General features: G+C 37.8%; 2 protein-coding genes across 2 annotated transcripts; one reads left to right on the top strand and one right to left on the bottom strand.

The window, feature by feature from the left end:
* Window positions 1-309: 309 nt before the first annotated feature.
* On the bottom strand, window positions 310-1408 carry syce3 (synaptonemal complex central element protein 3). Its single transcript, XM_055158870.1, has 3 exons — window positions 1336-1408; window positions 959-1085; window positions 310-448 (listed from the first exon to the last, which is right to left on the bottom strand). The coding sequence occupies exons 2-3, from the start codon at window positions 1083-1085 to the stop codon at window positions 321-323; spliced, it is 255 nt and encodes an 84-aa protein (XP_055014845.1). The 5' UTR covers window positions 1336-1408; the 3' UTR covers window positions 310-320.
* Window positions 1409-1971: 563 nt separating this feature from the next.
* On the top strand, window positions 1972-4225 carry foxi3b (forkhead box I3b). Its single transcript, XM_020927205.2, has 2 exons — window positions 1972-2716; window positions 2923-4225. Exons 1-2 carry the CDS (start codon window positions 2125-2127, stop codon window positions 3483-3485), a joined length of 1155 nt encoding a protein of 384 aa, XP_020782864.2. The 5' UTR covers window positions 1972-2124; the 3' UTR covers window positions 3486-4225.
* The last annotated feature ends 10754 nt before the right edge of the window (window positions 4226-14979 follow it).

Here is a 14979-nt window from a genome sequence, read left to right as displayed (position 1 = left end):
AAAGAACCAAGTTGATTATATTGAATTAATTAAATTGTAATATATAATATAATAAATTATTCTTCATTGTTTTCCTCTATGTTAAACATAAACTAATTAACATGCAATTAATTTAGCTGTGAGATGAGCGCAATTAAATAAAAAATGACAAGATTCCCAATTTTCAAGTTTGTAATTTAATACATTTACATTTATACTGAATACAGAACTGCAAAGAGGTACAGGAACAAAGCCTCAAAGAACACAAACAAATTACATAAAGAATAGAATCTAGAACCAGCTCTTCATCTAATTAACTTTCAAAGCCATGCCACATTTTATTAATTTAATTGTCCAAAAACAGCAGTTTTGCATCTCTGGAAAGCATCTTCAAGAATATCTAACGATGCTCCAAGTTCCGGATCGGTCCTCATGTCAACCACGTCATACGCCAACAAGATGAGTCGTACTATAGACAGGAGAATGAAAAACATTAGACATGGCAAAAAGCATTATTATTTTGTCTTTCACCTCTCAATATTAATAAATGCCATAGTAATGAACAAAAAACAACAAAAAACACATTTTCTAACATTGTCATAACTTTCTAACAAATTGTCAGAATGCCAATCAGATATTGCTGGATTTCAGATAACAGTCACCCAAAAACTAGGCTATTACACTCAAACTTCAGATAAATATTGTGGTCCTCTTTGGTAGTACAGAGCCACCAACTTAATAATTAAGTTCAAAATGTGTGGCTGCACTACGTAACTTTTCGGGTGGAGAGTAAGATCTGACTCCGAGTGACCGTTAACTGATCAGACTAACTGAGAAGCATATGTTATACTTATTATATAATAATTGTTTTTGCTAGTAAATAAAGCCCACATTAAGGTTTTTATTCTCTATGCAACTAGTTTTAAGCCCTCGGTCATATATATTTATATATATATACATACATATCTTTTGGGTTTACCTGACAAGTCTTCAGTCTCTTCGATCATGCGCTCCATGGCATTGTTTAACTCCAGGAAGTATGCGACGTTGTCGGCGGGGTTTTCAGGAGACTCAGGAGGCGGTAAAGAGGAAGAATAAGAGGCCATCTAAAACCGGTAAAATCAGCCAAGATCGCACGTGTTAATTTCACACATGGATGGACATGATTATCCACAAACTCGAGTACAAAAGTTAGCGCAAACCTAGCTTACTGAGTCACTAGCAAGTTGCAGCTTAGCCATAGTGTTTAGCAGTGTTGGTGTTCACTAACTTTTTCATCATTTTCTAACTTAGATGTATCATGCTTAATGATAAATGAAACGTTTAACTTAATGATAAATGAAACGTTTAACTTACTGTGAATAAATGAAGAAAAGTCTGAGGAAAAAAAGTGTTGTTCCCGATTTTGCGTTGTGTGTTTTCGCGCCGATCAGCAATATATCAACAGCGCAGGCGCAGCTCTCCAGTCGCAATCCTTCATAGCTACACTTTTCTGCACATAATAATAATAATAATAATAATAATAATAATAATAATAATAATATATAATAATAATAATATAATTAATTATTATTATTATTATTATTATTATTATTATTATTATTATTATTATTATTTATTATTTATTTATTTATTTATTTGTTTGTTTGTTTATTTATTTATTTACGTACTTGTTCTTTTAATGTGATGAGATAATGATGAAAAGTGCTGAGAAAAAAATCCCTTTGCATTAGGATTGCATAGGATTTAAGATGAACACACAGATGTCTCCACTAAAATGTTATGCTAGCCAGCAACCTGAGTGGAAAATTATTTTACTGTGGGGGAGCTTTCTGAGCAAAAGCCCTGAAGGTACTGAATAAGCTGACAGGAGCAAAAGTCCTGGAACCTGCATCCCACCTGTTGAAGACAGCCAATCAGAGGAAGGAAGGGGCGTTACCAGGGAGATAAAGCAGGTATGACAGGTGTCATTGTGACATTAAGCAAGGGCAAACAGTCTCAACACAAGTGGGACAGGGTGACCGAAGGATTGCAAAGACTTTATTATTTTATTTGAGTTGGACAGAAGATTTGTTCATTGAAAGATTTCCTTTTTAGCAACATTTTTACCACAGATAGGAAGAAGAGGAAAGAAGAGATTTTACAATGTCCTCGTTTGAGTCCCAGGGCCAGTCTCCTCCTCGGTGTGGTCCACAGTTCCCTACTTTGGGACAGGAGCCTCCAGAGCTCAGCATGTACAGCGACTGCTACTACCCTCCTCCATCACTGCCCAGCCCTCAGCGCACCACCCCAACGTCCTATGAGCTCAGTGACTACACCACCCCCTCTCCGAATCCTTACCTCTGGTTCAACAACTCTACACCATCTTACCTGGGCAGCACCGCACCGCCGGGGAACCCAGGGCCTCCCTTTGTCCCGCAGCACTATGGGATGCAGAGGCCATACCTTGGCCCAGCCGGAGCTGGGGGTCCAGGAGGGGAGCTAAGCTGGTTCTCCCTGCCCTCACAAGAAGATTTAATGAAGTTAGTGAGACCACCATACTCCTACTCTGCTCTCATCGCTATGGCAATCCACGGGGCGCCAGATAAAAGACTAACACTAAGTCAAATTTATCAGTATGTGGCTGATAATTTCCCATTTTACAACAAAAGCAAAGCAGGATGGCAAAACTCAATAAGACACAACCTGTCGCTCAATGACTGCTTCAAGAAAGTGCCAAGAGATGAAGATGACCCAGGTGAATTTTTTATGTTTTATTATTGCATTTTAGTATCCCTTACAATATTTTAAGATTGTGAAGCCTTTTATGTTTTAGAATTTGTTACCCTCAGTTTAATAAATGAATCTATATTTTGATTAGGAATGTTATTGTTGTGGAATATAATGATCTAATGGTCCCCTAAAGTGCATGCAATACTTATACATATACATTTTATCTTACAGGCAAAGGAAACTACTGGACACTTGACCCCAACTGTGAAAAGATGTTTGACAATGGCAACTTCCGCCGCAAAAGAAAGAGAAAGTCCGACTCTCTCACCGGAGCAGAGGGCGGATCTGTGGCTCAAGATTCAGGCGACAGTGACAGAGGCAGTCCCAAGCACCCAGGCAGCTCATCTCTCACCCTCTCCCCTCCATCTGACCGAATACCCTCCCCCACTGCATCCACATCTACCCCTTGCCTCAGCAGTTTCTTGACAGAGATGTCTGGGGTAAGCACGACAGCAGGAGAACTTGGAGGTGATGGTTTGACGAGGCCTTTACCGATCAGCCTGCCTAGTTTAGATATTTCGCATAGGCCGTCAAGTTTCGGTAGCTTCTCGCCCAATTCTGGCAGTACAGATTGGGTTCCACAAGTGCCGCCTCCATCCTCAGTGCTTTCTTCTTCACCCACTCACTCAGCACTGGGATACACAAGCCCCATACTAAGCCAGTACAGTGGTACCAGTGGGCATTTCTACCCGGGACTCAGCTCAACTGGCATCATCTATCAGAGAAGGCACTGAAGTTTGAAATGCAAATCAACTTCAAAACTTTGGCCTATTTCTGGTATCCATAGCAACATCACTTTGCATCCTAATTGTCTTTGACAAAACCCTTATACAGATTTGGGGTTAGCCCAAAGATTACAATATTTCTCTCTTGTCCATTTGTTGTAATTATGAAATTGTTATATTTAACTTTTTTTTTAAGGTGCCCTCCTGTTTTCTTTACACTGAAGGGTACACAAGAGATCACTACTACAGCGTGACTACAAAGAGTAAATAGACTTTGATTCCCACAGGAACTGCTGACTCAGCCACACTGCGCTCTGGCTAGGTCTCTGAAAAAAAACATACTCAGCTATCACTATCTGATCCCCAGTCAGCTTTTATCCCAACTAAAGCCACTCTATCAGATCTGACTCATTATTAACACACACACAAGATCAGGTCTGCTGACATGCGGTCCTTTTACACTGTTACCTGCTATTGTTCTTGATGCTATCACTAAGTCAACAATAGCATATGTCATTACAAGCTGGTCAATTACAATGTGTGTATCTAATATGCATTGGATCAACAATATAGACTTTCACTTTGAGCAGTGTAGAGACTTGTAATATGTTTTATTCCTTTGTTCAGTTGTTTTTAATTATTGTTTGTATTATTGTATGTTTGGTAATGATATCTACAAAGGTTGGTTTGGTTCTGTTCTTATTAATGTATACTTTATATGTCTGGTTGTCTGTTTTTGATATGAATAAAAAGCCTCAGTCAATTTCTGTTCATTGAGTTTTATTTTAAATCAGAGGTGTGTAGACATTATTAAGTGATGAATTGTGATGAATATTGTATTGAAAATAACGATCCAACTTGTATTTACTTCAATGAAAAATTTTAAGTAGATATAAAAATAGTGAAATGAAAATCACTCAGCACAATTCTATCCTTGTTGAGTAAACGACTTAAAGAATACATAGTTGGCAAACAGAAATAATCTTACTTAAATGGTTGTATATTTAGATGCAACCTATTACGAACATAGATAATAGTATAAATAATAATAACAGTGTATATTTCACCTTAACAGACCTGACTTCTCATTATACATTCTAAACAAAATGGTGCATGTAAACAAGACATTTAGCATCTAGTGACAGAAAACAGTCCTGCTGGAAAAGCGATGACCAGGAGTCGAGCCAGCATGTCTCTGAAACCTGATCCCTGTGTGATGGATGGGAAACGGTATCTCCAAAACGGTGAAGCCCCACATTCCCATGCACGCAGCGGCTCAGCCTGAATAGTGCATTTACAAAGACACTGCTGACTGTATGCAAAGTACTTCATTAGTCTGTAGTCATAGGAGCGAGGAGAGGTGAACAGGAAAGCACGACTCAGCATTCACCTCTCCTCATGTTCCCACGGCGACAATGGGAAAATATGTCCAAAACACTAACGTTTGACATTTGGTATCAGGTCACAGAATCTGAGATGAGAATGATTATATTTCAGGAGATCTAGTCTAAATATAGATCTTAATAGGGCAAAAATAATACTACTGTACATTGCTATTACATTACATCTAAGCATATTATGTTTTTGTAATTGTCTCTTTTCATTTTTGTTTCTGGTAGGCCACACCAGAAAGAGACAAACAAACTGAATAACAATGTTGAGATGCTTCATCCACACAAGAGATTAGACAAAGAAAACAACTCTGCATGGTTCTCTCTGTGAATGGGTAAGTTTTCTCCAGGTGCTCTGGTTTTCCCCATCATCTCAAAACATGCACAGCTGGTTAAAAAAAGTCCACCTAACCTGATCCTGACCGAATCTAGCTCAAGATCTGGAGCTGGACTCTGGCATTGGGGTGTAGGTCGAATACGGAGGAGAAGTTTCTCTGGGGGGATGAGAAATTGTACCTTAGCCATTCCATCGTAAATGAAATGATAATATCTTAAACTGTTTTATCATATAAATTTGTGGCTTGTATGGACTTATGTGTTTTACATATTATTTTACTATATTTTTTCTTCCCAATCAATTCAGTCAGCCAAGTTTCAGTTTATTTATTTATTTCAAACAGAGACAAACAGACAAGCATACATAATTCAACATTCAATGGTGTTTTCTTGAAGATATGAAACAAAATGAAAAAAAAAAAGTACATTCTTTGATCGTTTATTCCATAAAAAGACGGGCACATGAAATCGCTTTGTAATTCAGGATTGCAGAATTTATCTCCAAAATACTTTTTCTCTTTAAAAAGTCCAAAGCTATGACAAAGCTAAGGTTCTTTGTCTTTGCTATACATTTTGTCCACAATAGCAGCTTCACAAGGTTAAAAAGCACCTAAATCTTCGAAAATGCCGGCGCCTTGACAGTGGCCTTGCCAAGTAACAAAAAATCTGCAGAAATTCACAGAAGATATGGGCTGTTGGGTGCACTAAATCTGAATAGTTTATTATTTTTTTATGAGTTTTATTAGTTTTACTTGTAAAATTGTTGTGAAGTTTTAGGGACAGTGGTGCTCTGGTCTCTTATGCTCTGCTCATATTGAATGCTATACATATTCACGAGTACCCAGTTTGGTATATTTATTTACTGTACTTCAAAAACATACTTTTGCTTGATATTTAGTAACCCAAAATTTTTTTAATACCCTCTTCTTTATCATGTTTTATGTTAATAAAAACTAAAACAATTTCGTAGTTATAAATGTGTTTTTGTTCCAGATTAATTCATTAAATTTTTGTTTAACAGGGAAGTTCCATTTAGGTTGCCAATCTCTTGTTTATAGTAGTCCTGGCAAAGACAACACAGATCTGCCAAAACATCAACACTTCACAATCACTTGTTACCTAAAAACAGTAAAGTTACCATGAACCACCACCAACTACTGCTCATTCTTAATTTGCATAAACAATTTCCTATTAGTAGAAATGGTCCTTTAGTTCTTGAGAAGTCTTCTGACCTTGTGCTTCTCTGTGCTGTTCTTGTACTGGAGATATTTTGGGCCACACTTTGATCCATGTCGCCATCAGGTCCTTCTATTTACCCTATAACACTGGCAGCATGACTGTCATTTACACTATACACAAATCATACAGGAAACAACACAGCTTGGATCAAGGAGGATTGGGACAATTGGCAAAGGTAACATGGAGATTTTCTTTCCCCCCCTTGTCTTTAAATTAATTTGGGGATAGTACATGTGCATGATATTTATTGTGGTTTTACATCAGTCAATTGGCAGTTTGTGAAGAAGTTGGTTAAAAAAAATAAAAATAAAAAAAAAAGTAAATTGCAGGAATTAAGTAATAAAGAATCCATATTATATCTCACCTGCTGACCATGCCCAACCAGGAAGTGAAATTGTAATCTTATATCTATATCTATAAAAATATACAAACTAGCGATAACTAGGCAAGATTTTGTATTAATCTTAAAGGGGTCATATTACTCTGTTTTCTGATCTATATTATAATGTTGTTTCCTTATCAGAAACATACCTGGACATACCTTTTGTTTCATCCACAAATGTCTAACACTCAAACCCTGCATATTTAGGCTGAGTTCTCCCAAAGTTAAAACACTCCACCTGTGTTCCACCTTGTGATGTCATGTGGTAATACAGGAACTGTGTTTTTAAACTCAATACACCTTCTCTGGAACCATTTGGCTTATTTCAGACCTAGAATTGCCAATCTCTACTGAACAAATGGTAAAAGGTAACTCCTGCTTCATGACATCACAAGATAGAACGGAGCACTGTGACCCCTGGCGATGTAAACAGACTCAAAATATGTGAATGAACTAAAACACAACTCCGGGTATGTTTTTGAGGAGGTAACAACATCATGAAATGGCCTAAAGTGCAAGAACCCATTTTGTGTAATATAGTACCTTTAAATATAACTTAAGTACATTCCACTAAACACTGTGGGCTAACCTCTCATACACACTAAACTTGCATTTTGAGGGGTCTACCCATTTCCATTTGCATAACTGAAATGATGACCCTGCAATTACATTTTATTACAAATCCAAATATATTTGATGGATAATCCTTTTAAGCCTCTGGTTCAACTGTGCAAAATGCTATGTCATAACCTTAGTCATTTTGTGCCAAACTGGCATGCAAAACCTCTTACAGGAATCCACACATGAGTGCATTTACAAGAACAGAGAAGATAATTTGTAAACGTCATAAAATGTACTGTCCTGACATGTTGCGAATCTAACAAACTTTTCTTGGCACTTTGAGCAGCCAGTTATACTTTTTTTTTTCTTCCACAGTTGCTTTCAGGTTTTGCGTACGTGGCGGCGGTAGGAGCATAGGGGTGGCATTTTTCCTGCTGGTTTTGCTGGATCTTACTTTGAGTCTGCCAACAGAAACATTATCAGTCTTTTGTCTTCTGAAGCTCATTAACAGTGCCTTGACGTAGTCTCACATGGATGCAAATTTGTGACCGTTAATCATGGCAGCAATGGGGACATGGTCGAGAGGGGAGAGAAGAGAGACTTTACAGATGGAGGTTTTAAGATAAGAATGGTTTTAAGATGAGGGATTTACTGCACTTGTCTGCCCCATTGAAACCAGTTGAGTTTATGTGAAACTTAGAACACAATGCACATACTCAGACTGTTTCCTATTCTATGACAGTTTCATTCATGTCATAATTACACATGCTAGCTTTGCAATTATGCCAACTTGTCCCTGACATATGTATTATCTATACATATGCAGCTAGTAATTAGTCCATTTTAAATGACAAGCACTCAATCAATCTTCCAATTATAAAACTATTTAACCATTTCTCTCTAAATGGGCTTCCCTAGAACGTAATAATATCTGCTATTATTAAACTTTTAACGTATGCCCTACTTATAAAATCTAAGTAGATGAAATTAGTATCTATAAACAGGATAAAACAGAACAAGAAAATAAAACATATTTCAAGGTGCACTATGTGTATTTTTATTGCTTTGCCTGGAATGTTCCACAGTATGTATATTCCATTATCTTTTTAGGGCCCAAAAATATATTGAAAAACCTTTATTCTTTTGTGGTTACGCCCCTGGTCAGTGCTGCTCAGATCTAACCTGTATCTTGTCCACCTGCCTGACACCACGGAAGTTTAATGCCATAGTGTGGAACATTCCAGGAAAAGTAATAGCTTCTTATTCACTATTAATTCAATCTCATCTCTGATTAATTGAAAACTTAAGACTTAAAGACTTCTGTAATTGTTCAGCGTGTCTTCAGACCTTGATGTCTCATTGTTTTACACTACATATGGGTAGTGTTAGTATCGTCAGGGAATCAGGGATCAGCGTAGCATCCATCAATCTCAAACACTGAGGCTGCAGACCTGAACTTGCTCTAGGCGCTGAAATTATTGCTCAACAGTGATATGATTAAAATCTATAAATCCTCCTCCCCACCTGCCGCCCGGCTCGTGGCAGGGCTCCACGCACCTGTCTGACTAACGGAATGGGGCCCACACACTTACTAGTACATAGACACTGCATAGCAACGCAAGAGCTCCATGTTTATATTACAAACGGAGATAGACAGCCATTACACCCCAAGCTGATACGCTTGACAGATTTGTATTTTTGTAAGTTTACAGATTATATGAACCTTGTGCAGAAGATTTCATGTGTCACTGGGTGGAAAAAGAGTTAGTGACACAAAGTAAATTTTTACAAGCAGCGATGGGGCAGGGTACATAAACTTAACATAGGGTAGTAACCAGAACTTATACTCAAATATTAATATTGCGGTTCAAAATATCATTACTGAGAAAATAGCATCCAAATAATAACTGACTGCAACTGGTGAAGTTGATAAGCTATAATTTCTGAATGAATTCTGCATCTATTTTTAAAACAAAAACTATAGTATGGGCTTGGGCAGGGTTCAAACTGGTGAGACATGGATGAAATTGTTTTTGTTTTGTTAACACTTGCTGCTCACCTTATTTATTTAATATTTTTCAGTACCACTGGGACACCTATTAACAGTACCCAAGCATAGCAGTAGAGAAAAAAAAAACATTGTTTGCAATTTAAAAAGTTTCTTAAAGGACCTATATTACACAAAATAGATTTTTGTGAGCTTTAATCCATGTTAGAATGTTGCTACCTCCTCAAAACACACCTGGTATTGTGTTTTGTTTTTGAGCAACGATTTATTATTAACCAGTCTACATCCCCCAGGCTCAAAATGCTCCTTGTGATGTCATGAAGCAGTAGCTTTCAAGTTAACAACTACCTTTTACCTTTTGTTTAATAGAGATTGGCAATTCCAGGGCTAAAATCATCCAAATGATTCTAATGAAGGTGTCTGGAGTTTTAAAGCACATTGGAGCATTTCCACTATTACCACAAGACATCACAAACTGGAACAGGGTGAGAGAAATGAACTCAGCCTAAATATAAAACACAACTCCAGGTATGTTTTTGATGAGGAAACAACATTATACCAGAAAATAACATAATATGGGTCTTTTAAGTTACTCTCCAGTTCAATCCTATTCATCTATTGCACAAAGTTCACTGTCTGCAGGTAAACTGCCCACGTCCCAGGTCCCCATAACCCAAAACACACGTGCTGCCTCTGTATACACTAAAACAGTCTTGTCCTCTGCAGGCTGTTTAGTAAACGCTGGAGACCTATCCTGATGCCCAGAGCTGCAGCACAGAAGAGGGCCCATGGCAGTACCACCTCCTGTTGTGTAAACATCCAAGCACACTCCACGCACAAGATACAGGTGCCAAGGACATAAGAGCTTTTGATAACCTTTCACTTACATCGTTGGAGGTTAAATACACAACATCAGAAATCTACCTCTTGTCAAGCTTAAATGTAGAAGCCTGTCATGTTAAACAAATTGAGATAAAAGTAATCATCTATGCTTTTTGTAGTCCAAGTAAAAAAAAAAGAACATCAAATCCCCCTTGAGCAAGTTCAATGACAGATGACTTGTTGAAACATGAAAGATTTGTCTGTTAGACCGAATATAAACAGCTAACGGTACAGCAAGAGCCGTCATCACCTTGTCAGCATATCCAGTACAGGTTAGGGGTCCATCCAAATTTTCCATTAGAAAATATGAAAAATCCGAGCAGTTAAGTCCCATTTGTAGTCCTATCTAGAAGACTGGAGGCTTGTGAGCATTGTGGGGCTCTTAAACCAGGCTTATATACACGATTTGGGAAAAGTGAAGTTTAAAGACAAACATTGCAGTACAGTTAGTGTGTATATATGAATCATTACCTATTTCACCCTAAAATATTTTCCATGTCAACATGCAGTAAACATGGCGTTATGCACAGGGCTCAGTGGAGAGAGAGGGAGGGAACACCGAACATCTGCTGATATAACATACAACGACGATAGCTTGCTTTGTTGCACTATTTTATTTTTCATATTTTTATTAAAGGTGCACTGCACATTTTTCCTGGTCGAGGGTCCGCTACCTACTTGTCTCCATGGAGATGTTTTTACTGTGCCTGCAGTATTTCATGGTATGACATTAAAGCATATACATCTAGCATTTATTCATTGCGGGTGTTCCTATTGCTCAAAAATACAGTAATTCCTTCTGTGAACAGAAGTGGCTCTCAACACATCTAAATTGTAATGTAATGTAGTGCTGTAAAATGCTCCTCTCGCTCGTGACAGACAGATTTAATCTATACTGTGGAACATTCTAGACAAAGCAACAATATTTCCATGGAGACAAGCAACTAGAAATGTTACAGTGCACCTTTAACATTTGTAGACAGATTAGCCACAATCTGTTATTTAGTGTGTTATTAATTCAAAAATATTACTCAATTACAAATGGATGTAATTCAAATATTTAGTGGATAGTGAGGGACTTGATTAGGTATTTATTACAGTTCCCTTTGTAAAATGAAACACTACGTCTCAAGAGGCTTTACCTGTATAAATAAAGGATTTATAATTAGGTTTTAGAGTTAACAATAGTAATGAATCCGTGGCACAAAAATAATGCATTAGTCTCCAGATGTTTAAAATCACTTAACAATTTTGTGCATTATTTCCTCACTCCACACTTGTTGGTAATAAGCTATTGTCGTAACCACAGTTGCCCAGGGGCAGACTGACAGAAGTCAAGCTGCCAATCTGCGCCATCTGCCCTCTCCAACCACCAGCACTCACTCGCACACCACGTACTAGGCAATGTGGGTGAAGTGTCTTGCCTAATTACACAACAACAGTTTTTTGCCACTGGCACTCCACTGTGGCACCTGGTATTCCCAGCTGTCTCCCATTCAACTACAATTGCATGTGATGCACAAAAAACAATTGCAAAACAAACACACAAACGTATACACAGGGAAACATTAGTGCACATTTGAATATTACTTAAGAACATTTTGAAACAACAAATTTGGGTTTAGAAAAGTCCTCTTAAAGGTACGTTGTTTTTTTTGTTTGTTTTTGGTTTTTTTAACTTTTTTGATAGAGGGTTCGCCACCAGCTTGTCTCCACAGTGATGATATTGCTTCGCCTTGAATGTTCCACAGTATGGCATGAACGGTATCTGTCTTTACAATTACAAGTGCTACTGCTTTAACGCACCACAAAAACATGCATTCTCACTGTAAGCAGGGTCACATCTCCACAGATCTGTAATTTGGCCTGATGGTGTTACTTTTTTGTTACCATGGAAATAGATATGTTTAATGCAATACTGTGGAACATACCACGCAAACAGCAACATCTTCATGGACAGGACCAACGGAAGAGTTTCACAGTGCACCTTGAAGTAATTAGCATACTGTATTGTTACTTTAGTATTCCTGCAGAAATAAGGAGAACAGTGTGTGATTAAAAAATACCTCTACATGATTAAAAACTTACTGAAGTAAATAAGACAGTAAACAAGTAATTATGACCCAGCTCAGGTATTGAGCTTTAGCCTTGGCTGTTTTGCTTGTGTGGTCTCAGTCGATTGGACTGGCATCATGTTCTGTCAAGTGAAAACAGTGGGGTTTGTGAGACTAAAGGTTGTGATTTCTCATTGTGCTTTCACCAACACGCCTCTCTCGCCTCTGATAATGCGGCATTGTTTTCCAGTGTTTGATTTTTTTTTACACAGCAGTGCTCTCAAATAATAGGAAACAAAGAGAAACATAGTCACCCTGGTGCAGAGCTTTTTGATTTACTTAGTGGAAAATAACTCTGTTTCAAGCACATAGAAAGTATATTTTTGGATGTGGAAGAGAGAGAGAGCTGGCTATACAGTTCAAACAAGCAATTCAACATATTTTTTTACTTCACAGTGACTAAGATTTGAACTTCATGCTGCTTTGCTTGTCTATAATATAGCTTATGGGTTAATTCTTAGGTCATTCAACAAAAAAGGCCTTCGATTTTCTAAAGGAAATTCATTTATTAACACTAAAAATATTGTCTTTACTGACCTCTGGTGGCCCCACATGGCTGTTGAAGTGCTAAGTTATAGGTTAAACATTTTGTTCTTTTCTGACCATAGTTTAACCCTTTAAACTCAGACCTGTAGTTAAATGTGCTGTCATTGTCCATTAAGTTTCATAATAAGTAGATCATCTTGAACATTATGTTGGAAGTTGGAATATTATGTTTCCTAGACAATTTGAGACACAAAAAACTTAATTCAACCTGGGGAGACTCAGACAGACACAAAGGTAAAGTATTAGTAGTTTTATTGAATGAGTTTTCTTTGCTTTTCAGACCCCGGCGATGAAGGCGTGGCTGATTAGATGTTTAGGAGATGTCTTTCCCGGGTTCTGGACTCTGGTGGTGGTGGTAGAAGTAAGGTAGAGAAGAGAGAAGGGGATGTTCAGAATACGAAGGGGTGTTGGGGAGGAGGTGGGGCATGGCACAAACCGAAGCAGCCGTTCATCCGGGTTTAAATTGGGCAGACTGGGCATTGATTGGACAGGAGGAGGTGCAGCGAGTGGCGGGGAGAAATAATGGGACTGAGGTGATGAAGGCAGTATAGAATATAAACTCTGTGGAAGCGGTGAGGTAGACAGGAGCAAAGTTGGGTCTGCCAGGCTGAATTTACGCTAGCTCCATTTAAGGCAGATTCACTAAGCTGGCCAAAGTCCTTGAGGTTTAAATTCTAGTAAGTTGAACCAGTGATTGTGATGTGGTTGGAAATAGCTTATATTTTTTAATATTAATAACAAAGATGTATGATTTTTATCTTTATAGTGATAAATAACCACCCACAATACCTGTTAACTAATCAGCATCACTTTCTAAATTATCCTGCTAACAAACAAACCACCAAAACCTACCAAAACATAGGCAGATTGATAGAAGTATATATAATAATGTATGTTGTTAGCAGTGTAGCTTTGTCCCATTGGATTTTTCCAAATGTATTTCTGCATTATTTAGTGTTATGTGCACCCAGAGTCTCGGAATGAGCACATTTCCGCCCTGTGCTCTCAGTGTGCGACGTGTGGCAGAACTGACAATAAAGCAGCGGACTTTGAGTTATGGACAATTTGCGAGTTATTCTTTGGGTAACCATGGTGACAGAGGTCTTAGCTCAGAGCCAGACATTAATTCAAAGGTGGGGGTCTTTTTTGTGGCGCTTGTAGGATCACAATTAAGACCAGTCCAGCAGTAACACTTCTTTGTAAAAACATCTCAGGTGTCACTGCACTATTGGACCAGAGTGGCATCTACAGACACTCGATTTGTTTTAATTAGTTAAGTCTAAAGCCAGGCCATGCCATTTAAAGGAAATCTATAATACACCCTTTAGATAATAGGAAAACAGCAAAACACAACTATTAAATGCCTTACTCATTACTCTGCATACTGGAACGGGTTAAAAATATGCAGTATTTAAGCCTGAGTGGGCAGTTTGGCCATACATTCCCACACATTCAGTCTTCTTCTAAAAGACCTATTCTAAATCCCTGTTTAAAGGCAAATATGCCTTGTTACTACACATGTATAGTATTTTTGTATTTATAGACCAGTCAGTTTAAGCCAGGGGTCTCCAACCTGTAGCTCGGGAGCTACCAGTAGCTCTCCATCCCCTTCCAAGTAGCTCACCAAAGGATTTTCATACATATTGCGCTGAATGAATCAAATCTGATGAACTACCATTGTAAATGTAACATTATGATACATACTATACATACATACATACATACATGCATACGTACATACATACATACATACATACATACATACATAACTCCCCATCTAAGCTTTCTTATGCCCAGTTTCCACCATAATAAGTAGCTCTTTGGCATTTTCATTTTGTAAGGGTAGCTCATGGAAGAAAAAGGTTGGAGACTCCTGGTTTAAGCATTATTGCAAAATGCTACAAAAAATATTACTTTAGCCAGCATACCTATCTATGAGTTTCAAGTGCGGTTTCCATTTAACAATTAGCAAAAGTCCTCTAACGCATGAATAGAATCTTCACCATTGTGGCACAGTAGGTAAAATTCTCTGTCAAAGATAGTC

The sequence above is a fragment of the Boleophthalmus pectinirostris genome, unplaced genomic scaffold (genome assembly GCF_026225935.1).
Source record: "Boleophthalmus pectinirostris isolate CB_2022bp ecotype Guang Dong unplaced genomic scaffold, ASM2622593v1 HiC_scaffold_23, whole genome shotgun sequence".
NCBI lineage: Eukaryota > Metazoa > Chordata > Actinopteri > Gobiiformes > Gobiidae > Boleophthalmus > Boleophthalmus pectinirostris.
Note: the sequence above shows the minus strand (reverse complement) of the source record. Positions and strands in the feature narration are given on the sequence as shown.

Bases quoted from the DNA above. Each gene is read 5' to 3' on its own strand.
- syce3 (XM_055158870.1), bottom strand. From the start codon at position 1,085: ATGGCCTCTTATTCTTCCTCTTTACCGCCTCCTGAGTCTCCTGAAAAC. The intron at 449-958 runs GTAAACCCAAAA...TCCTGTCTATAG, and splicing joins AGAGACTGAAGACTTGTCAG to TACGACTCATCTTGTTGGCG.
- foxi3b (XM_020927205.2), top strand. From the start codon at position 2,125: ATGTCCTCGTTTGAGTCCCAGGGCCAGTCTCCTCCTCGGTGTGGTCCA. The intron at 2,717-2,922 runs GTGAATTTTTTA...TTTATCTTACAG, and splicing joins AAGAGATGAAGATGACCCAG to GCAAAGGAAACTACTGGACA.